The following is a 25095-nucleotide window of genomic DNA, read 5'->3' on the forward strand; positions in this document are numbered from 1 at the left end:
TATGGATTCTACTGAATTAAAACCATTTAGTCAATCATATCCGACACTCCGTAATATTTTCTGAACATTGGTTTTTAGTGCCTTTTCTAAAGGCTCTTTTTACGAAGCCGCGCTAGCGGTTTAACGCACGCTAAACCGCTGGCCGCGCTAGCCGCTACCGCCTCCTCTTGAGCAGGCGGTAGTTTTTGGCCAGCGCGGGGGTTAGCGCGTGATGAAAAGTCACGCGCATTAACTCTGCTAGCGTGGCTTTGTAAAAGGAGCTCTAAATGCCTTATTAACCCATGTAATATATCCCACAGATCTGAATCTTGTCCTACCATAGTTGTTTTTTTAAATGAGTAATCACATAATCTTATGATTCCCACTGTAAGATGGGAAAAGCATGGATAATTTTTAGGCCCATTTAAACCACACCTACTACATACCTCCTTTAAATCTGTATGTTTTAGTCTTGTACACGTGTAAATTGTTATTGTTTCCATGTGTAGAAATCATGTGAGCCTTCTAAAACACTCTCCTAACTGTGGATAAATGCAAAGTGATGCACATAGGGGGGAAAAAATAATTCCAAACACGGGAACACAATGCTGGTTTTGGAGTTGTTACCATCCATGAAAAAGATCTCTGAATCACCGTGGACAACACATTGACCTTTTTCCTACCCAGTGTGTTATGGATGCTTAAAAAAAAAAAAAGCAAATAAAGTTAGTGATAATTCAAAAAGGGATGGAGAAAAAGAATCTAAGCCTATTATTATGCTTCTATATAGTCCCTAGGGCACCGGCATCTGTGTGCAATTCTGGTTGATTCATGTAAAACAACATTATATGTATCTACAGTGGAGCTTGAAAAGGTTCAGATAAGGGTAACAAAAATGATAAGGGGAGGGAGCACCTCCCTTATGCAGAGTGGCTAAACAGGTTGGGGCTCTTCAGCTTAGAGAAGAGATATGACAGAAGTTTACAAAATATGAATAGAATGGCTTGGTTAAATAGGGAACACCACCAAAACAAGAGGACACACTATGGAAATCGAAAAACATATTTGTTTTCACACAGTACTCGATTAAATTGTGGAATTTGTTAACAATTAATATAGCAGAGCTCAAAAGAGGTTTGGACAAGTTTCTGGAGAAAACGTCCATAGAAAATTACAAGCCAGCTACCGAGCAAAGCCATCGCCTAGCCCTTGAAAAGAGTTATAAGAAATTGATCTCTTTGTTGGAAACAGGAGGATAAAAAAAACAAAAAAACAAAAGGAATTGACCCCAAAATATCCACAAAGAAGAAAATCCAGAGAAAACCAAAAAAAACTCTGTGGAGTGATGATGTTCCTAAATGGACTTTATTAGAAAGTATCAAAGTTCCAAAGGTAGACTGAAATCATCCACATAAAATAATTCCATCCACATAAGAGCCTTAAAGGACCTAGTCCGCTAGGGATACAGGAAACAGGAGGATGCCTGGGCTCCACGGATCTTGGTTTGACCTAGCATGGCTTATCTTACACTCTTGGTACCACCAAACCCTTTTTTTTCCTCATTTCCCTTCAGTCCTGACTACATCTATATCTGGCTGAAGTGGCATTAGCTGGAGTCTTCTGTGCTCAAATGAAGTTAGACACATAAATTAAAACCCTTCATTTTCTTCACATGATCAAGTTTCTGAGTAGATGAGATGACGGTTTAAACTTGGTTTTTTTTAACTACTTTATGAATAGGAGCAGATCTTCGGGGATGCTGTTGCTGTGATTATCATCCGAAACCTACACACACTTTACAATAATTCCAAAAAAGCAATAATCCTAAAACAGAAAAGGGCAAAGACAATAAAGGACAGACAAAGCCTTAAGAAGAAAATCCCCAAGGAAAACAGTCCAACTATTGTTACCACATGAAACCCATAAGAACTGTAATCGAAAAAAGCTGCATTTTTTAGGAGACAGGCTAAAAAAAAAATCCCAAACTAGTGATGTCTGGAACATTCCAGTGTGGGAATATGATATTGTCCCAACAAAACAGAATCATTGCCCAGAGGGTGCAAAGACTGGGGAGTTTAGAAATACCAAGGAAATAAACCTTGACCCATAGAAGATTGATGAGGTAAAAGGGGATTGAATATTTCCAAGGAAACAGAAGATATTCTCTGCCCTCAAGACAGGTTACAGAAACCATCTTTGTTTGGATACCAGGAAAAGGAACACCTTTTAAACAGGAAACACTGCAGCCTTATTGAGCCGAAAAAGAAAACAGGTTTAAAGCGTGATGTGAGGAACCAAGGCACAATAGCTGCCTTCCAAACCTCCTTACCCTGAGCACTGTCTAAACCAGTGGTCTTCATTAATTTTTAAGCTGGGGCCACTTTGGATTCTAATAAGCTGAAGGAGAGCCACCAACTGTTTTCCCATGTGGAGTCGCAATACTGCTGACCAGTGTGTGTCAATGACATCCATCCCCACAGTCAACCTTCAAACTTCATTGGGGTGTACCCTCTATAGTTGTGAGCGTTTCCAAATGCATTCTCTTTTGTCTTCAAGCATGCACTCCTCCCTCCATCTACTTTTCCCTTTCTATCATAGAAAAGTGTTGATCACCAACCTACACATACTTCTGGCAGTTGGTTGTTGGTGAAATGCTACACAGTGGTGGGACCTTTTAAACTTCTTGGAAGTATTTTTTCAGTATATGAAGAGACAGAACACGAATCAGTAATTTGCCTAGAATGAATAAATGTTGCAATCTCTCCCCCTGTCCCTCCCCCCCCATTACCTCATTGGTACTGACTCTAAGAAACAAAGCATTCATGGCTTGAAAGGCAAAAAACGGATTTGCTAAAGTCATAAGAACATAAAAAGTTGCCTCCGCTGAGGCAGACCAGAGGTCCATCTCGCCCAGCGGTCCGCTCGCGCGGCGGCCCATCAGGCCCATTGCCTGAGCAGTGGTCCCTGACTAGCTCTACAACCTATCTCTACTCCTATTCCTGTAACTTACCTCTACTCCTATCCCTACAACCCTTATCTACACCTATCTATACCCCTCAATCCCTTTGTCCTCTAGGAACCTATCCAAACCTTCTTTGAAGCCCTGTACAGTGCTCCTGACTACCACAGCCTCTGGAAGCACATTCCATGTATCCACCACCTTCTGGGTGAAAAAGAACTTCCTAGCGTTTGTTCTAAACCTGTCCCCTTTCAATTTCTCCGAGTGCCCCCTTGTACTTGTGGTTCCCCTTAGTTTGAAAAATCTGTCCCTGTCTACTTTCTCTATGCCTTTCAGTATCTTGAAGGTCTCTATCATGTCTCCCCTAAGTCTCCGCTTCTCCAGGGAGAAAAGTTCTAACTGTTTCAATCTGTTAGTATATGAGAGATTTTCCATACCCTTTATCAGCTTTGTTGCTCTTCTCTGGACTCCCTCAAGTACTGCCATGTCCTTCTTGAGGTACGGCGACCAGTAGAAGGACATGGCAGTACTTGAGGGAGTCCAGAGAAGAGTCAACTATATTCATGGTGTTTTGAAATTTGTGTCTGGAATAGGGACTTCCATTTCCATTCCCCTAATGCAGGGGTGTCAAACTCAGGCCCACCAGGGTAATTAAATTTGGCGCATTGTTCCTTCCCTCCCTCCATGCCAGCTTCCCAGTCTCATTTTCAAAGCAGTCTGCAAAGGATCGCTGGTTGGCTATAGCAAACCTAGCAGACTACCATTGACCTCCAGCACATTCTCTCTGCTGCAATCCCGTGCGGCAGAAGGAACGTGCTGTGGAGGCCAAAGCAGCCTACTAGGTTCACTGCAGCCGACCGGCGATCCTCTGCAGGCTGCTTTGAAGATGAGGCCAGGAAGGAAGGAACAGTGGGCCAAATCTCGAAGATGAGACTGGGAAGAAGAAGGGGGAAAACATGCAGCCTTCGGGGCGGGGGGCAGGCCCTAGTGTAGAAGTATACAGAGGGAGGGAAGGAGGGGTCCAAAGAGATGTAAATATGCTGGACTGAGGGTGGGGGATGGGAAGAAATAATGGGTCTAAATACAGAGGAAAGGGAAAGAGATGGTGGACAATGGGATGGAGGGAGGGAAGGAACAGAAAGGGAGAGAAGTTGGACACATGGGATGGTGTGGAGAGGGGATAATACTGGATAGGTGGGTAGTTGGGGAGAGATGGTGGACCCTGGGGTGGTGGGGAAGGAGGGAGAGATACTGGATGAAAGGGTAGCTGAGAAAAGAAGAGATGGTGGATCTGGGGATGGTGGGGTCCATCGATGCAGCTGCGGGGATGGAGACAAAAAAAGGAAAGATGCCAGATATCCAGGTGAGGGAAGGGAAACGAAAGGGGAAGACAGAGATGGAAGATGGATGGTTAGCACAGAGAAAGAAGAAAATGACAAATGGGCAGGAGACCCTGGCAAGCAAGTTATCAGAAGACAAGCAGAGCCTGGGACCAACATGATTTGAATAATGACCAGACAACAAAAGGTAGAAAAAATAATTTTATTTTCTGTTTTGTGATTACAATGTGTCAGATTTGAAATGTGTATCCTGCCAGAGCTGGTGTTAGACAGCAAGCGTGAACTAAAAGAGAGAGGAAAAGTCTTTTATTTATTTTGTTTATATCACAGAGCTGGCATGGGGTTGGAGAGGTTGTAACCCTATACTTCTACTAAGGCTAAGGGGTCCTTTTATTAAGGTGCACATTTAGCGCATGCTAAATCGGTTAGCGTACCTTAATAAAAGGACCCCTAAGTGTCTTAATAAAAAATTCGGCCCGCAACTTAGCATATGTTTTAGATTTCTGTCCCTTATGTGATTGAGTTTGACACCCCTGCTCTAGTGCAATAAAATGTGAGGAAAAGAGTCATCTGATTTCTCAAGGTTTCACAGTGGCTATAGATGGGGAATGTGGCTCTTTTGAAAGATCCTCTGCAGATCTCCAGTCCATCATCTCCAGTAGGTATGCCCCTCCTGGGACACTACCTGACTACCTCCAACCATAAAACTTCCTCTATCAAAGACACTTTGGTGGCAGTGATGAGACCTTACACACCTTCTGGGAGACTGGACTGAGATGTCTGAAAGAGATCTACCTCTCAAAAGGGGAGGATGCAGCTGAAGACCCAGTTCTCATCAATGTCATCATTTAAGGTACTAGTGAGATTTAATAGGTCAGTAGCCACAAGTGATGGTGAGGAATGTTCTTTTTACCATAGGCCTGAAAAGGCAAATGCTAACAGAAGAGCGGTTGGCTCCAGAAAGTGTAGCTATATTTAACAGCACTCATTTGCCATCTTGCTCCACCCTCCAAAACTATCCTGGTTCATGCTATTAATCAGTGCACACCTTTTATTTAACTAGGGAGATCTATTACGTAGTAAAAAGAAGACATAAAAAGCAGGTCCTACATTGTGCAGTCTAGCATTGCATTCCTTCTCTATAGCCTAGTGCAGTAGGATATAGGTGCCCATTGCTTTGCAGAAAAGCTCCGTAGCTCTTTCCTTCATTATCTCCCTTGAAACATATTCCGATTTCTACATTATCTCACAATGCAAGAGCTTTGCTGAAAAGTCCCCAATGACATTCTATAAGCATATCTTCAGAATCGGAGGACTAAGTCTAAAGAACTGATAAGGCTTAGGCCACCATGTACTGACACTGCCAGGGTACTCTTAAGAGGGGTAAGAGCACATTACACATGTGTTCACAAAATGTCAACATTTTCACACATAGCCTCGTGACACTCTCCCCCCTCGCCCCATCTGATCTATAAAAAAAAAAAATCTACTCCTCCTTACCCTACAAGGAGCATTTCCAGCAGATCCCTGAAAACAATCTCCAACCAATGACCAATACAGTGAGGGAGGGGGAAACCCTTACACAATTGAAGCCCTATCTTCAGCAGATGTAGTGAGAAAAACTCTAGCAGGTCTATGAATAACCTTTTTGAAAATCCTGACCAGTGTAGGGAAAGAAAGCAGAATTTTCTGAAATTGGTTCATCCACTTTGAAGGCTTCAAATGTTCACAGGGGTTCATAGACAGTGGAGCGCAAGACGACAGTGCGCTGACAATCCAACGCCGACAATTTGGCGCAAGACAGAAGCGCGCAGGGGAAAAAGTAATTTTTAAAGAGCTCTGACGGGGGGTTTGGGGTGTCAACTCCCCACTTTATTGGTTAGTGTTCGCGCTGCTGTTGGAGGGGATTCAGGGGGTTGGAACCCTCCATTATAGCGAAAACAGAATTTAGAGAACACTAAGGGCTCCTTTTACTAAGCTGCGATAGCGGTTTTAGCACGCGCTGCACTAGATGTTAATGCCAGCATTGAGCTGGCGTTAGTTCTAGCTGCGTAGCATGGGTTTAGCGCGTGGGGCAATTCTGCGCACGCTAAAAACGCTATCGCAGCTTAGTAAAAGGACCCCAAGGGATTTCCCCAGCAATTCTCTGAGAAATTTATATTTTCCACCACATTCAACAATGACTGAAATTCACTTGAACTAAAGGGCTTTAGCGAAAAAGGAACAAATCTTGTTTTTAAGCCATTCCTGATGTTTTTTTTGGTTTTCTATTTGTACCTTTATCTTTTTATTATTTGTATTTTGGAAGATTTTTATAGGGTCATGGGCTTGATATTATCCAGTGTCTGCAAGGACTTGTAGTTCTGAAGCCCCTGTGGATTTCCACAAGAAAAGGGAGACTACGAGTCTATACAGGTCTTGGGGTAAAACTGGAACCAGATTAGCCTGTCCTGAAATTTGGTAACCCTACCTCCCTGCCCCCAAGGAATTTTTTGGAATGGAAGATATCATTATGTCTCTGTACTCATATAGTGCATCTATACCTTAAGTACTGTGTGCGGTTCCGATTGCCCCATCTCAAAAAGAACATAGTGGAACTAAAAAAGGTTCAGAAAAGAACAACAAAAAACGGTAAAGGGGACAGAACACCTCCTTAAGCAGAGTGTGTGGCAAGGTTAGGGTGACATTTCTATTGGATGCTAAGAAAGCTGTCGTTTTCATGGAATTCTACTTAGTAACTAAAGTGAGATTCTGTCATTTGGGATTGTATATTATGTTGCTGGGGGTTATTTCCTGTTATATCTTTATGGTTTATTTAAAATCCTGCCTTACCCAAAACGAATCGCAGAGAGAATCCTTGAATTACATGTTGAGCTTCAGGGTTTCTTTATCTTGCTCTCCTTTATTGCAATCTGTGGTACATATATGTTTCTTCGATTAACTTATTTTTACCCTTTTTTGTAAAGGTTGCTGTTTATATTTACTACAGTACTTGGACTAGATTTATCTTGATTGAGATAATGTTTAATTTCAATAAAAGAAGGGTTACATTCAAAAGCTAATCAAACGATACACTAAGTTACTACTACTATGAATTATTTCTATAGCACTACCAGACGTACGCAGCACTGTACAGAGTCACAAAGAGTAAGAAAACAGTCCCTGCTCGAAAGAGCTTACAATCTAAACAGGCAAGACAGACAAACAAGATGTCATGGATACAGTTAAAGGGAACGGTTAATCAGCTGGCTGGGTTGGAGGGCAGAGGAGTAGGGTTAAAGATTGAAAGCTATATCAAAAAGGGCAGTCTGCTTTTAAACAAGGGAAGGGGCTTGGCGGACAAGGGGGGAAGTTTGGGTGTTATAACTTGGAAATGAAACAGCTATGAGGAGATAGGAAGGATAGAGGAGCAGCTCTGTGGATGCTGAGCACCTCAGTTCTGTGTTTGGTGCCCCCAATCTTTTTGTCAGAGGATGTGGTAACAGCAGTTAGTGTAGCTGGGTTAAAAAAAGGTTTGGCCAAGTTCCTGGAGGAAAAGTCTATAGTCTGCTATTGAGAATCTGAAGCATGGAGTCACTACTATTTGGTTTTCTGCCAGGTACTTGGGACCTGGATTGGCCATTGTTGTCTGGCTAGACCAGGGTTGCCCAAATCCAGTCCTTGAGATCTACTGGCAGGCAGAGAGATTTGCCTGCACTGCCTTCTTGATATGCAAATCTCTCTCATGCATATTCATTGTGGATATCCTGAAAACCTAGCCTGCCTGTAGATCTCGAGGACCTGACTTGGGCAGCCCTGGGCTAGACCATTGGTTTGACCTACTATGGCTATTCTTATGCTTATGTATATGTTCTGGAATTTGGTTCTTTATAATAGTCTACCATTTTGTCCAGGCTTGGCTCAAGACTAGATATTTTAGGTGAACCTACAGCTTTGAACCTTTTTCCCCTGCCCCTCAATAACTTTCAGACCCTGGTTCCCCTTGAGACTTTGAGGATTAAGTTCAGCAAACATGATCACTCTTAGATCTGTTAATTATCATTCCTATTCCGGGGTTTTTTCAAAGAGGTCAAAGCAGATGACTCTCTGCACTGTCACCTCAGTAACAACCATACAAAAATAGACAAATACCTACCCCCTCCCTTTTTACTAAACCACAATAGCAGTTTTTAGCGCTGAATGCCCAGTGCTGCTCTTGACGCTCATAGGCTCCCTGAGCTAAAAACCACTATTGCGGTTTAGTAAAAGGGGACCATATTGTAAAATATAGACAGCAGATATAAATTCAGACACATTTTGATCACTAAATTTAAAATAAAATCATTTTTCCTACCTTGTCTGGTGATTTCATGAGTCTCTGGTTGCACTTTCTTCTTCTGACTGTGCATACAATCTTTCTTCCCTTCTTTTAGCCTGTATGCTTCCTCTCCTCCACACCTCATTCCCTCCCCCAACTTTTTCTTCCTCTCTCTCTTCATGCCCCCTTTCTTTTTTTTCTGTTTCTCTTCTTTCCTTCTGTCTCCCTGCCTGCCCCCTTTCTTTTTTTCTGTTTCTCTTCTTTCTTTCCTTCTGTCTCCCTGCCTGCCCCCTTTCTTTCTTTCTCCCTGCCCTTCCCCAAGCCACTGCCACTGCCGCTGCCATCGGGGAACAGGAGCCAAAACGCCACCAATGGATAACAGGCTCCGACACCAATACCGCCCCATGCTCTCCCTGCTTCGGGCCGATCAGCATTCCGCTGCCCGACGTAAATTCTGCTGTCAGAGAGGAAGTTCCGCCCATCCAGGCAGCGATTGGCTGGCCCGAACTTCCTCTCCGACGGCAGAATTGACGTCAGGGAGAGGAAGACTGATCGGCCCGATAGATCGCCAAGGCAAATGAGTGCTGGGTGATCGACTCACTTTGCCTTGGCGAGCTACCGGTCGATTGCGATCGACCTATTGGGCACCCCTGCTTTAAGTACTAACTTTATGAACCTATTTTCCAAGAGCCATTACCTGCTTGATATTTATCTATGCTGTCTTTGACTGAACATTTTCTTTTATGGTTCTCAAAGTTTGTACAGCTGTCAGGAGCTTACTGCTTTAACTGCAGCTGTTCTTTATCATTGTCCTTCGGAAGCTGTAACCCTTGCTAACTGCCTAGTTTGCTTCCTGGTTAAGCTGGCCCTGGCTCTTCCTTCCTTCTTTGTCACTCTTGAGCTGTGGCTGGAGTTAGTAGACTGCAATGTGGGCAATTCTCTGCCTGGCTATAGCATATGAGGCTAGATAAAGACTGCAAGGCCCAGCTACCTTTCCTCCTGTAGCAACACAGAGTTCATCCCATCGCCCACATTTCCTCCAGTAAGGACCCTCTGTGGCTTCCCAAAATGCAGGAAGTTACATTTGGAACTAGATTATGTATTTGCATTGTAATTCTGTACCCTATGGCTGAATGTTGATGAAAAGTCCCTTCTCTCCATAACACTTTTGGCCTCCCTCACAGTTTAAACAAAATGGCTTCCTCGGGGATTGAATGGAATTGTAAGATTGGGGGGCGTTTAAGGGATCATTAGGATTAATTTACCATGAGCTCATTAGCAGACTCCAGCTGTACCAATTGTTCTTTGTCACACCAGTATTCATGAGTGGGTTTGGGAGCTTTTGCTGAAGCCCCCACCTTGAGAAAAGATGTTGACTTTAGAGTAAGTGTGCCAAGAAGTAAGGGTAACGTAAACGTAACCTATACTGGAACATGCTATATGGAGCAATACCCAGTCATGCGTCTTTGCTGGAGATTGCCAGTTACAGTGATGCAGTGTAGGTATTGCAGCTGAGTGTCATTGCTGGAGATCCCCAGGTGCAGTGATACAGCAGAGGTAATGTAGTGTGTCAGTGCTGGAGGTTCTAAAGCGATGCTCTTTAAGCTTTTCATTTATGCATCTTCCCTTCTATCTCTTGGACTACAGTACTCTTGCTTTTGTCTTCTCCTTGTAATTCAGAGGTCTTATATGTTTTTTGAAGACATTTTTCTGAGGTGAACTGTTGAGGGTTTCACCCTTTTTATTTTGAACAGTAAACATGTAAATGCATACTATACTGAAATCTCACACTGAATAAGGGGTCTATGAATGAACAAGAGATAAGGTGGGGAAGCTGGTGAAGATGATCTGTGTTTAGCAGCCTTTGCATGATGCCTCTTTTCCTGAAGGAATCTTAGCAATACTACAGAATCTGTTAGTGTTGGAAGGCGAGAGAGAAGTCAAGATATGCTTAAACCATGCTCTGTTTCACCTTGCTGAAGATCTTTCAGATTCAGTAATGGTGCACAGATGTTGTCCATAGATTCTGCTGTTGGGAATAATCCCAGGGCTGCTTTATTGTTCCAAGGTTTGCTGGCAATTAATTCCCTGTAAATCCAGTATGCCATCGGGCACCTCTGTACCTTCTCTTTTCCCAGGAATATTACATGATGTTGGCTTTGTCCTGACACAGAGAAGGAGAATAGCACAGTGTCTAAGCTGATGGAGACTTGACAGTACTCGTTCCCTTGAGTCTGTGATTCTTATTTTGATTGTCTGTTGGCCCTGCTATTCTTTAAAGTCAGTGAGATCAAAAACATGCATTTGTAGACCCTGTGAGAGTCGAGGGAAAGATTGTACGCAACAATATTGCTTCACTGAAGGCTGGAAGGGGCCTCAAGGGTCATCGGTAATGGGGAGGTGTTTCAGGCTGCTAATGGGACGTGACTAGATCACATGGAAAATACTAACATCCATTACTCTCAATCAAATTATGGCCTGCTCATCAATTTTTATTCTTCATCTTAGAGGCACAATGCTGTTTTTTAGCTACTGACACAAGTTTTTTGGTGGCCAATTGGAGCCAGAGAACAAGTGCGTGCCATCTTCTATGGGGGCCTCAGGGCCAAATTTGGTTTCTGACAGCTTATTTGCCTAATTAGGAAGTCTTCCCTATTAAAGAATCTGTAGTTTTTGCTTGCTGCCTGAAAGCATATTATTTTTAAAAGTGATGAGCAATTGAGGGCCTCCATAGGCAAATGCACAAGACTTGTAAGGAAATCTTAAGATGCTTTACATCTTCTCTAGAAAGACTAGGGGGACACTTGATGAAGTTACAGGGAAATACTTTTAAAACCAATAGGAGGAAATATTTTTTCACTCAGAGAATAGTTAAACTCTGGAATGCATTGCCGGAGGTTGTGGTAAGAGCAGATAGCATAGCTGGTTTTAAGAAAGGTTTGGACAATTTCCTGGAGGAACAGTCCATAGTCTTATTTAAAAAGACATGGGGGAAGCCACTGCTTGCCCTGTATTGGTAGCATGGAATATTGCTACACCTTGGGTTTTGGCCAGGTACTGGTGACCTGGATTGGCCACCGTGGGAATGGGCTACTGGGCTTGATGGACCATTGGTCTGACCCAGTAGGGCTATTCTTATGTTCTTATAGTGACAAGTCACTTTTCCAAATGTTTATAATAGGAGGTGGGTGGTTTTTATTTGTATTTCTTTTTTTAAATAAGGTTAAAATAATGGGTGGAATGGGATGTTCATCTCCCATTTTATAAAGATTTTCAGCCTTAGCTAAAAGGTTCAAGACATTACTGGCCTCAGGTCATGGTTCTTGGCCAAGAAGTTGAAATAAACCATTAAGAAGACAGATATTGTTCTTGGGTTCCTTATTTTCTGTTCAGTGAAGACAGTACCTTATTTCTGTTATCCTGTATTCTCAATGTCTGATTGCACCTCTTGTTATTTGATATTTTTCTCTTTCTCTATATTGTTACAGAACAGTTACTTGGTCCTTACACTTAAGGTATTTTTGTGGTTTTCTCCTGCCTGATTTTTCTAGCTTTTTCTTTTATGAGTGATGAAGTCTCATCTTCTCATTCAAGGAAGCATTGCTGGAGAAATATGTACCCAATTTTGACTTTGGTCTTAACAATTGTGGGAGGAGGGATAGGGCTTGGAGGGGAATTTGTGTTTGGAAAGCTGGAGGAGTGGTTGCAGTATAGTTCTTTGATTCTAATAGAAATGGCTGCTTACCCTTTCCTCCACTCTAGTCTTTCTTCATCCGTCTTCCTTTGTATGTTAGTATTGAGTCAATCTCAAACTCCGCAACCCTGCTTCCCTGAAGATGAGAGGGGAGACAGAATTGAGTGAGGATAGAAAACAAAAGCCAGAAACATGTGCAGAGAATTACAGCTGTGGCTACTGATGTCCATTTTCTTCAACTTGGGACCAAAGTGTGGAGGATGACTTTGAGTCATCAGTAATCAAAGAGCTGAGCAGTGACCTGATGCAGACAGCCTATTTGAAACCACATTTAGGGCTTCTTTTACGAAAGTGCGCTAGCAGTTTTATCGCACACATCGGATTAGCGCGTGCTATAGTGCGCACTAGCCGAAAATCTACCGCCTGCTCAAAAGGAGGCGGTAGCGGCTTGTGCGCGGGGCAATTTAGCGCGTTAAGGCCCTAGTGCACCTTCGTAAAAGGAGCCCTTAGTGATCTCTGACACCTCAAAAAATCCCACTATTGTCTTCATTTTCTTGGAACCTCAACTCTAGCGCCACATCCTGTGGGGCTACTGGGAACCAGCTTTAACCACACAAGCTGAAATGAGATCCAGAAAAGGAAAATAGAAATCCCCCCTTTTCCACTAAGGGCAAGGGAACATAGGGGAGAATAATTCCATAAAGAATGTACAAAATTCATAAAATATCTAATACAAATAAGAGGGGAGCAGCAGTTAATTTATTAAAGAGATGCATGTAGAAAGAGAATCGCTCAACCAGGGATGTATCAAACAAATAATTCTTTATTGAGATATTAAAATAACAGTCTCTGGTATGTGTATTCACTCAATAAAGATTTATTTGTTTGATACATCCCTGGTTGATGTGTACGGTTCCAATCCCACTTGTGCAATTTCTAGTGTTTTTTTTCATGGGGTTCTATTTCTGTTTTCCTGCACCGCTTGTAGAAAGGGAAAATAATATGCTAAAAAGCACAAGAGAGGGAGGGTTTAGGAAAGGCTTTTAGTCAGGAAGGGGGCTTAAGAGTTGTTTTTATTTGCCCAAACCTCAAGGAATTATGCACAACTCGAAGCAGGGGTAAATACTGACACATACTGGTGAGGAAGGGCTGCACCCAGAGCTTGTGAGATCAAATCCCGGTGCTGCTCCTTGTGACCTTGGACAAGTCACTTAATCCTCCAGTGCCCACCACTTTGAATGTCAGCTTTGAAATGCCAAAAAGGCAGTATACAAGTGCCCATTCCCCCCTTCCTTCCCTTAATACAGAAAGCATGTATACATTGAAGGACCACTGAAACCATGCCTGTAACATACCTCCCCTTAAAATTTTTCCATGCAGCCATTTCCACATATAACCACAGCAGTCTTCTATCTTTTCTAAATTTGCTGCTCATACCTGTATGCTGATTTATATATGTGTAAATCCAGCTTTTCACACTTTACGTGGTGCCTTGTCCCTTCTAAAATCACCTCCATTATTTATCTATTAGGTTTATTTACCAAATTTTAAAGACATTAACTCAAGCTGGTGTGCAGCAAGAATAAGCCAAATGCAGATAAGGGACTAAGGCCCCTATTCACTAAAGTCAGCGATCGTCGCAGGTTTAGTGACGACTGCTGCTAACTGACCCGATTCACAAAACGGCCCACCGCTTGTTTTCCCCCTCGACCACCCATTTTCCGATCCGGCCATGCAAATTAGTAAAACCCCATGCAAAATAGCCAAGCGATTGATTCACTTACATTTGCTTGGCTATTTTGCATCGGGTTTTATGATCCTAAAACCTGACTGCTGTAGACCTGCCTGGTTTTAAAAAAATTTTCTTTTAATGGCACAGATATTTTGCATGTATTATGCAAAATATCTAACCAATAAAGAAAAAAAGCCCGCCCACCTCTCTCCCCAAACCCATCAAAATGGCAGGAGGGATGCCCACTCCCTAAGCGGGTAACAAAAGATACATATATAAAAGATAAACTCTACAGATTTATCAAAACATCAACAATAAGATCATGTCATAAAATTCATCATCTGATATCAATCCATATGGGAATACTCATCATCTAATCTAATCTGGTATTTGTGCATTGCACAATACCTATATAGGCTCAAGGCGACTTACAATGAGACAAGAAAAAATTTTAGAACACATAAGGAACAAGGAGGGTAAGAGAGGTATTTAGTGGGAAATTGCGAGAGGACAATACCTAGACATTAGTTTGAAAATTCTTAATAATAGAGAACCATTACTAAGAAGGGGGGGAGTATTACTTAAGGATTTTTGGTCTGAGCAGAGATGGAAGCATCAACAAGTACTCTTAACTCTCCCATTTTATTTTTTAGGCTTCTAGCATTTGTATACAGACACTTCAAATTGTGGGTTTTCCATGTAACTACAGGCTGAGAAGACAGGGAAAATTAGAGTCTTTTAATCTGCCTTTCTCTTAAACCATAGGTGTTAACTCAAGGACCGCGGGCCATTTTATGCGGCCCACAGTGTGATCCAGCGTTTTCATTGCCGCCCCCGGTGTTATCTTCGGGCTGGCTCCCTCCTCCTCACTGCCGCAGGGTGCACAAAGCCGCAGGTTGCGGCTCCTACCCACGTCCTGCGCCTCAACTGGAAGCCTTCTCTCTGATGTCGCAACGTCAGAGGGAAAGCTTCTGGAGGAGGCATGGGACGCGTGAGGAGCCGCCGCCGCCACTACTCGCGGCTTTGTGCACACTGCGGCAGTAAGGAGGAGGAAGCCAGTGTCTAGGTATTGTCCTCGTAGTAAGGGGAATGTATGTTTGTGTGTACAAAGTGGTGGAGGTATACAATGATCTCTCACTACCAGCTGGTTTGGTAGAGTACTATATGAAATGGTGTGTGGGGGGGGTGTTTCCTGGAAACTTTTTGAGCAGACCACATGCCCATGAGTATCTGATTGTGAGAATGTCCACAAGAAGGGTGGGGGGAAGTCTACCCAACAATTAGATCCAAGGACCCTAGTACAGAAGGATTCTCTCCTCCTTCCGCCCACCACTCTTAAGTAACAAAAGGACAGGCCCCCTGTGAATTTCTCTAGAGTATGACACTGCATTCTGGCTCAAATATTTCAAGTATGACTACAACAAATCTGCAATTCTGTATATGGTGCAGTGTTTTGAAAAGCAGGACTATGTCAGCCATTAATCACACATGATTCTGATATCACTTAGTATATCTTGGAAACACGTGTAGCTAATGGTATTTATTACACACACCCTAAGCACTAACGATGCTTGGGTACATCCTGTGCCTCTATGGAAGCGCGTTTGTGATTCACAGGGCAGTAGGTATGGGCGTGATGTTTGTAGGTGTTTGGGAGCTTATCCCAACTGGGATTATTTCTGTTTGAATAAAGATGTTTAAAGCAGTTCTAATTACACTCCGTCAATAGAAAAGGCTCTTCAGGGCACTACACACAAAAGTGAGAGAGGCCAGGCCAATGCAGGAATATTAGGTACCCAAGGGAAACCTTTAAGCCTTGTGCTCTTCCTCTTCCCCGCGCCCCCCAAGATTTTGATAATTAAACTTAAAAACCATAGCAGGTAAAGGCAAAGTACATGTGTTGTTTTTATAATAATCCTCAGTCTCACACCGATTTGCACCTCCTTCGAGGCAGGCACATTTATATATGTGGAGCCTATATAGTGTGCATTTTTATAAAGTAAGCATGTACCCTGCAACCCAACTCCAGCTCCACCAGAATGTCTATACACAAATTATGTCTAAGTACATGCTCCTGTCAGCAGGCACACTTGTATGCATGTACACACCCGTACAATTAGATAAGAGCCATTAACCATGGCTAAAATGTTTTACATGCAGAAAATGCTTTAAAAAAAGTATCCCCAAAGGCAGTTTCTAAAAGCTATACACTCCGATAACTAAGCTGTTTTGGAAATTGCAGACCAATGAATGTTTGAGTTTGTGTGGTTGTCTAGTGGAGGGGAAGGAGTGTGGAAAGCACATGGTCGGATGATATATGATATTGAGGGCTTCTGTAACAGCTGTAGGAGCTCACACATTCTCATGGCTATGAGCTTCAGACCTCAGTTAAAAAGTAAGGCTTGCTCTCGGCTTGGGAGAAGGGAGAGGTGGCCTTCTATAAACTACTTTTAACGGCCGCTCAAGTGGTAGTGGCTCAGTTTTGGAATTTGCAAACTACCCCGGATTGGAGATTGATAGTCTGCAAAGTGACTGATTGGCGTACGCTCTATAAATTGACTGCATTGAAGTCTCATAAATGGGCAATGGTATCATGCTCGTGATTAATGTTTTTTTTGTGTGTTGCTCACCTCCAATGGGATGGGGTGAACATAAGAATTGCCGCTGGGTCAGACCAGTGGTTCATCGTGCCCAGCAGTCTGCTCACACGGCAGCCCTTAGGTCAAAGACCAGTGCCCTGAGACTAGCCTTACCTGCGTACGTTCTGGTTCAGCAGGAACTTGTCTAACTTTGTCTTGAATCCCTGGAGGGTGTTTTCCCCTATAACAGCCTCCAGAAGAGTGTTCCAGTTTTCTACCACTGTCTGGGTGAAGAAGAACTTCCTTACGTTTGTACGGAATCTATCCCCTTATAACTTTAGAGAGTGCCCTCTCGTTCTCTCTACCTTGAAGAGGGTGAACAATTTCTTCGGACTGTCCTGGAGGTTTGTAGTAGATGTCGATCTTCGTTTCGTTCCATTTGTTCCCAGAATTTTGACCCATAGAGACTGTACTTTATTTTTCGTTTCTGACGTGTTCTCAGTGGTAGACTTAATTCCCTCTTTGATGTATAGGGCAATATCCCCACCTTTTTGACCTACTCTGTCTCTGCGGTATAGCTTGTATCCCAGAAGCACAGTGTCCCAGATGTTTTCCTCGTTCCACCATGTTTCTGTGATGCCGATGATGTCAAGGTTATCTTTTTGTGCCATAGCTTCCAATTCCCCCATCTTATTCCTTAGGCTCCTTGCGTTCGTGTACTTGAGTTTGCGGCCTGTTACTTTCTTGTATTTCCTTCCCTCTTGTGTCCCTTTCGATTCATCAGGATTTCTGTCTTGCCTATGATCCGGTGAGTCTTCCCCGCTATCTTCCTGCATGGTTCCTCTGGGTATACCAGTTCCCGAACCATTGACTCTTGTTCAACTGTCGGCTTTCCCCTTCTTCCTAGTTTAAAAACTTCACAATTTCTCTCTTGATGTTGCTTGCAAGTAGCCTCGTTCCGTCTCCGCTGAGGTGGAGTCCATCCTTCCTGAATAGCTTGCTCTTCCCCCAGAACGTTGTCCAGTTGTGCATGAAGTGGAATCCTTCCTCACACCAGCACCTCATCCATGCGTTGACTGCTTGCAGCTCCGTCTGCCTCTTCTCGTCGGCCCTGAGTACTGGCAGGATCTCCGAGATTGCTACCTTCAGTGTTCTGATCTTCAGCTTCCCTCCTAGTATTCGGAACTGGTCCTTCAGTCCTTCCCTGCTGTAGTTCCTGTTGCTCACATTGTTTGTCCCCACGTGGATCTCCACTGCCGTATCCTCTTCTTCCACGCTGTCGATAATCTTGTCGATGCGGTTCATTATATCTTCTACCTTGGCAGGTCACCAGCCGATCCTGTCTTCCTCCCGCTATGGGGCTGTTGACTTGTCTGAGTCCTCCACGATGATTGCTGTCCTCTCTATCTTCTCTTGCCTCTCTAGCCATAGGTCCGTGTCCCTGGTGTATGACCATCTCTCCAGCCGTAGGTCCGTGTCCTCTGTGCATTTCCATCTTCCCTCATCCTGGTGTTGGCTTGCACCAAACTCGTCTTCCTTGTGGTTGTCCTCCAGGTGGTCCTCACTCACTGTAGGTGTATCTTGGTCCTCGCTCACTGTAAGTGTATCTTGGCAGCTCCACTGTTGTTGGTGATTTTCCACAGCCTCCCTGAGAGCCAGTTCGATGAACTTCTCTAACTCCCTGACTTCTTCTTCAACGGTTTCCTCTATCATGAAGTTTTCTGCCTCTCTGTCCTCCTCTTCCAGTGCTCGAAGTGCTTCTAGTTCTAGTATTCTGCCCTCCAGGAGTCTGACTTGTTTCTTCAGGCCCTACAGTTCCTCACATCAAGTGCATACATAAGACCGCCTCCCAGAAGGGAGATAGTCTTACATATGGCAAATGGTGCAGAAAACTGGGTAGCTCAATATCCTGCTTCTGTCTGCTGCATCCATTGCTGTCCGCTTGCCGGTCTGTCGTCTGAAGTGGCTTCTTCTTGTGTAGGAATCTGTGTAGCATGCTCGGTGTTACTGTGAAGTCCTTTTCTTGATTTTTAACTCTGCTGCTTGTGGGGTGTCTTCTGTGTCTGCTATGATTGCCCTCTGCTACTACTGTGTTTGTTTATCTACTGCTTGTCTGTCCTGTTGCCCTTGTGGTACTTGCCTGTGTAGGTGTCCTTCCTTAGTGTTTCTTCTTTGCTCGTCCCTTCTTAAGGCCCTTCGCAAAGGCGCTCTCGCTAAGGCCAGTGCCTTTAACACTCGCCTTCACACTCCGAATGGCTGAGCTCCGGTGGCCCCCTCCCCTTTTAAGGAGGAGCTCCGGTGGATGACGTGGGGTGGGCGGAGCTACCTCTCGCCGATGCCCCTTGCTCTCTCCTGCCTTCTCTTGCTCCTTCTTCCCCTCTCCTGTTCTCCTCTCTGCTTTTCTTCTGCTTTCTTGCCCAAGCCTGTTTAACTGAGCTCCTTTGGCCCCTCCCCTTTTAAGGAGATGCTCCGGTGGATGACGTAGGGGGTGGGCAGAGCTACCTCTCGTCGATGCCCCTTGCTCTCTCCTGCCTTCTCTTGCTCCTTCTTCCCCTCTCCTGTTCTCCTCTCTGCTTTTTTTCTCCTTCTGCTTTCTTGCCCAAGCCTGTTTAACTGAGCTCTGATGGCCCCTCCTCTTTTAAGGAGGAGCTATGGTGGATGACGTAGGGGGTATGCGGAGCTACCTCTCGCCGATGCCCCTTGCTCTCTCCTGCCTTCTCTTGCTCCTTCTTCCCCTCCTGTTCTCCTCTCTGCTTTTCTCTCCTGCTTTTCTGCCTCCTGCTTGCCTGCCCAAGCCTGTTTAACTGAGCTCCGTTGATCTCTCCCCTTTAAGGAGGAGCTCTGGTGGATGAAGGGGGGTGGGCGGAGCTACCTCTGATGCCCCTTGCTCTCTCCTGCTCCTACTTCCCCTCTCCTGTTCTCCTCTCTGCTTTTCTCTCCTTCTGCTTTTCTGCCTCCTCCTGTTTATGGTTGTATTGTGACATAGAAGTGGGGCTGATTTGGTGAATAACCTGCTCTATGCTTAGTTATTCTACTAAAGCTGTACGCCTGCTTGTTTTCTCTTCTTTGGTGTTGTAATGTTTCATTGTCAATAAAAACGTTGTTAATAATAATTTTTAAAAAGTAAGGCTTGTCGACGTGCCTTGCCAAGTAGGGAATCTTCATACACTACTCCTGTCTTATGCAAAGGGTTTCTCATGGATTGGTTCATGAAGAGCTAGTAAGAAGCTATGTGGGAACAGAACATATTCCGAAAGACATTCCTCCTATCTCTCTTTGGGAGCACAGAGTAGTGGGTTTTTGGAACGTCTGGCTCCTTTGAGAGCAGATTTATCCACATAGAATGGTGAAGAAACTGATGCTCCTTGAATCTGCAAGCCTTTGCATGGAGTTTGCCTTCTTATTAACAGAATAGGTAGTGAGGGGGATCTCCCACATTGCCATCTATGTGTTCCTCAGGACCTTGTAAACAGACACCATCAGGACTTCCTTTGGGGGGAGGAGATGAAAATCACAAGGAATTGGAGAATATCTCTAACATTTCTGCCCTGGGTTTTTCCTCCTTCTCTCATTTAAATGGAATTAGCTGTCTCCTTAAGAAAATCTGAGGTGAGATTTTCAGAAAAATTTCTTCTTTCCTGAGGAGGAGATAGGTCCAATGGGAAGCCACTTCTCTAGTGAACTCTCTTGGCTCATAATCTGAACCCAAGGCATGCTTTGAATCAGACCCAGAAAAGTATGCCACGGGAAATACCCAAGTCTGTGCCTGACTAGAAGTCAGGATCTCAGGGAGGGTAGCCAGTGATTTTGAGTGAATTCATTTAACAATTGAAGAAGCTCCTCCCTCCCCAAGTGCTCAAAATTGACATTGGGGTAGATGTCATTGACTCCATGGGTCTTTTGAAGCCTTGGCATTGAAGAAATGCCATCATGTAAAGTGCGGGTTTCGAAGATTAAATGCATGTTCCTTTCTGTTGATGCTGATGCAGCCAAAGCATTGCATTGATTGATCATAAATTACAGATGTTATAAATACATCTATATTTGTTGATTACCTAGGGCTATGGACAATTTAATTTTTAATAAGTGCTAAACCTGTGTAGCACTATGAAAATAACAAGTAGTAGTAAACCTGTGATCGATAACCAGTTGCTGTACAAAAGAAACAGAATGGTTTTCATCATTTTCCCTGGATTAGGCAGATACAGAAAACTGTACTCCACCGTCCACCCTTTTTTCAACCACAGCATGTGACGCATGTGGTGGGTTGTGCCTGTATTTGTAATGTATCTGGAAGCACATATTATTCTTTGCAATTTTCATAGAATTGGATGAAAATTATTTTCTAATGGTACTTTCTGGTCTTCCCCCGCAGGTGTGAATGCTGGTTTGAGTAATGATCGTCGGCCTCTATGCCATGGTGATATCATATGTCTGTGCCATCAGCGCTGCGCCCCTTAAAACCCAGGACAATAGCGGGGACCAACACATCAATTCTAGCACCAACTATGACCAACACATCGAGTCAGTTGCACTGCTTCTGGACCTGGGGTCCTCCTACCCTAATTTAACCGGCAAGGATTGGGACCTCTATTCCCCCAGGGTGGCCCTCTCCCACCAGGAACCATTGGGACCCCCTGTACTTTTTCTCATGGAGGACCATGCTGGACAGCTGGAGCAGGCAAACAGGACTTCTAGGGCAAAGCGTGCAGATCCCTCGGACCACAGCAATCCGTCGCGGCGTGGAGAGCTCTCTGTGTGTGACAGCATGAACATCTGGGTGACAGACAAACGCAATGCTGTGGACATCCATGGCAAGATGGTGACTGTGCTCTCTGAAGTGCCGACACTGAGAGGGCCTCTCAAGCAATACTTCTTTGAAACCAAGTGCAACCCCTCAGGGGGCACGTCCAGTGGCTGCCGTGGAGTTGATCGAAGGCACTGGACCTCTGAATGCAAGGCTAAGCAGTCATATGTGCGTGCACTGACCATGGACAGTGATAAACTGGTGGGCTGGCGCTGGATCCGCATTGACACAGCTTGTGTCTGCACTCTGTTGAGCCGTACTGGGCGGACATAGGAAGGAACAGTGCACGATTCTACACCTCACTTTGGCAACTAAGCTCTTAACTCACTTACTATTCTATTTGTACAGAGTGTATATAAATATACTGTGTGTATATATCGTGTGAGTGTGTGTGTGTATGTATGTGTATATATATATATATATATATATATATACACACACACACACACACATACATGTACATATGAAGAGACTGTAACTTATTAGCAAACTGTGTTTTTATTTCCCCAAAAGCAAGCATGTGAAGATTGCTTCCTGCCCCAAATGTTTCCATGTTTCTGTTTTCCTATTTATTAATCCTTTCCTCCTTCCCCCAGCTATTTTAATGCTCTGCAATCAGCCCCTCCTTAACTTATTTGGGGACTCTGAGTTCCCAGAGCCATGTGCTGTTTGATAGAAATGTGTGTGTGTGTGTGTTTTATACATACATATATATATATACACAAACACACACACACACACATGTACATGTGTGTGTGTATAAATATATATAATATATAGGACTTTTTTATTGCTGTTACATTGTAATGAATAACCTACTAAAGCAGAAAAAATTCCCTCTGGCTCTTAATAATTATTGCATTTTTTTAATTCAAAAATTCCTTTCCCATCATGCCTGCTATGTCTCTTCCCCTAACCCGCTCCCCCCTTATACTGAAATGATTTATGTGTTTCCTTAAAGCAAAAGAAAACTCTTGGTGTCTAAAAAAAATGAGCTATTACCTCAATCTTCCTTTGCTGGGCATATGCCCCTTGGCTCTTCCTCTCTTCTGCCACCCTACCATCCTTCCTCTTCTCTACTTTCTGAAGGTTACAAGGTTAAAGCAAATTTCTGTTTTGGGAGACTCCAGAGGCGGCTCCTGTCTCCCTCCTTCTCTAAACCACAGCCCTTGTTTACTTCCATGGAAAGGTGTGTCCTCTCCAGAAGTAGAAACCTGTGCCATTAAGCCAAGCCATGGAGCAGTGCAAACTGTCCTGTATACACAGGTGGTCTGCTTGGAAATGAGTCTCAAGTCCTGAAGTCCCCATTCATTTTCTCTTACTCTTCTATCTCGGGTATGAGTAAGAACAGAGGTCTGGGAGCCCACTGTCTTTCCTCTACCTTCCCTCTGTAGCCTATGTGACCAGTTAGGGCCACAAAGGTCTGGTAAACAGTAGGTGACCATGTCTGTCATCCTTGGTCAACAGAACAGGCCGTTTTCCTGTGAGTTGTAGTTCTGACTTTCTTGGAGAACTGAATTGGAAAGTCAACACTACAACTCCTAACGTGCGATAGGGCAAAACCAGGACTAGGATTAGTTGGTCACTTTACCCAGGATTTGGCTGAGAAGCACTGTAAATCTGCTTAATTGAGATTCAGGAACCGCTCTAGGCTGTAGCAGCACAAAGATTCTTTTAAATATTCTATTTAACACATGCAGAAACTTCTCTTTCCAATAAAAAGGATTTTGAGCTTCTGTAGCTTTCCAAACCATCCTAGTCCCTGTGCATTTCAAGGCTAGACTTGGGTAGTCTGGGGAAGCTCTTGACCTTTGAAGAGTGCCCCTTTTTGCTTTCAACCATGCCTAACGCGACCATTTATTTTTTGAAACCAAACGGGACAGCTACTGATTTTTCAGTCCCACCCCCAATCCTGCCCTAGCCCTGCCCCCAATTTCTTCCATTCATTTTTCATGTACACACAATATCTTATTAATAATGGTAACCATAAAATTAAAAAAACACAAATCACAAAGCACACTGTATGCAGAGAAAATGTTAATTATCATTTATATTCGGGGGTTTTTCAAAGAGGTCAAGATAGAGGACTTTAAAATATGCAATATCACCTCAGTGACAACTATAGAAAAATAGACAAATATAGTGCAAAATATAGACAACAGATATAAATTCTCAAAACTTACACAGTTTGATCACTAAATTGAAAATAAAATCATTTTTCCTACCTTTGTTGTCTGGTGAGTCTCTAGTTGTACTTCCTTCTAACTGTGCATCCTTTCTTTCTCTCTCCCTGCCCCCCCCCCCAAGCCACTGCCGCCACACTCCCCTAACTTTTTCTTTCTTTCCCTCTCCCTGACCCTGCCTCCCCCCATGCCACTGACGACGATGACAATTTCTCCCTGCTTCCCTGCTGCCAACGCAGCAGCAGGATCAGACGAGGTGAGTGCAGCAATTGCACAACGGCCGGCTCAGAAGCCTTCCCCCGACATCAATTCTGCCTGGCCTGGAACTTCCTTTGTGACGTCAGAATTGACATCAGGGAGAAGGCTTCTGGGCCGGCCATTGTGCAGTCACCGCACTTGCTTGGCCTGGCCCTGTTGCTGTGAGAGAGCCCAGGCTCCGCAGTTGCCTGTCCCATTGTCCTCACATACAGTTTCAGGACGCTTTCTCTGAAAATGGGACATTTCGGCATCCCGAAGCTGTGTGTGGGGACAACAGGACAGGGGATCTAAAAACGGGATGGTCCTGTTCAAAACGGGATGTATGGTCACATTAACCATGCCTGAACTGATGTGGGAAGAGCACAGTGTTTGCAGCAGTGGTGAAATGATTGTTCCTATGGGCATGGCTGATCTTTTTTCCCCTCTAAAGCTTGGCATCTTGCCTCCTATCTGCTTTCTGTTACACTGCAAAGGCATCGGTCCGCACACCTGCTGCAAGTTACGGGTGAGCGTGCAGAGCGTAACCAGTGCCTGGAAGGAATTAGGCCTGGGCAGTCCTGTGTCCTGAAGAGGCGCCTGGAAAATATTTATTTGCATAGCCAGTGAGGCTGTTCACCATGGAAGAGAAGCTCACTATTAAATGTTCTTGGGAATACCTAAGTCTTGTTCATAGTGCACTTGCTAAATCCCACTACAAATGCAGAAAAACCTAATAGAATCAAAGTAGTTACAAGTTGTCTGGCACAACAGCATAATGATTTAATTGTTAGAACAGCATAAGAGAAACTGCTACAATCTACTATAATAAAACGCTAAGCGCGCATGCGCACTCTTACCTGCGTGATCCATGATCAGTAGGTTCATGGCCGGCAGGACTGTGCATGCGCGCATACAAAGGTCCCTGCGGTCTTGCTGGCTCCCTTACACCATTGCCCGTTACAGCTCCCCCCTCAATAAGTTGTTCATCGGCATACCTCCCACCCCTCCTCGCCGCTCCTGAAACCCTGTTGACCCTCCCATCCGAGCCTCCCACCACGAGATGACCAAAAACCTCCAAACTCCAGCAGCGTCCACAGCACTGTTAAACACACTGCTTCGCGGCCTTCTACTGCCATGATTTCCTCTGCCGCGTCCCCGAGACGCAGCAGAGGAAATCACAGGCAGTAGAAGGCCGTGAAGCAGCGTGTTTAGAGTGCTGCGGATGCTGCTGGAGTCGGGAGGTTTGTATGTCGTCTTGCGGTGGGAGGGTCAGGTGGGAGGGCCAGTG

The 25095-nt window shown here is 44.2% G+C and overlaps 1 protein-coding gene across 2 annotated transcripts in view; it reads left to right on the plus strand.

The window, feature by feature from the left end:
* NTF4 (neurotrophin 4) overlaps positions 1-22158 on the plus strand; it is a 39001-nt gene extending 16843 nt beyond the window's left edge. For both annotated transcript variants that reach the window (XM_033960671.1, XM_033960670.1), the window contains one exon: positions 20956-22158. In XM_033960671.1, the coding sequence (XP_033816562.1) occupies positions 20977-21660 (684 nt within the window). In that variant the 5' untranslated portion in view covers positions 20956-20976 and the 3' untranslated portion in view covers positions 21661-22158. The remainder of the gene's footprint in view (positions 1-20955) is intronic.
* Positions 22159-25095: the final 2937 nt, after the last annotated feature.

Source organism: Geotrypetes seraphini, chromosome 10, assembly GCF_902459505.1.
Source record: "Geotrypetes seraphini chromosome 10, aGeoSer1.1, whole genome shotgun sequence".
Lineage (NCBI taxonomy): Eukaryota > Metazoa > Chordata > Amphibia > Gymnophiona > Dermophiidae > Geotrypetes > Geotrypetes seraphini.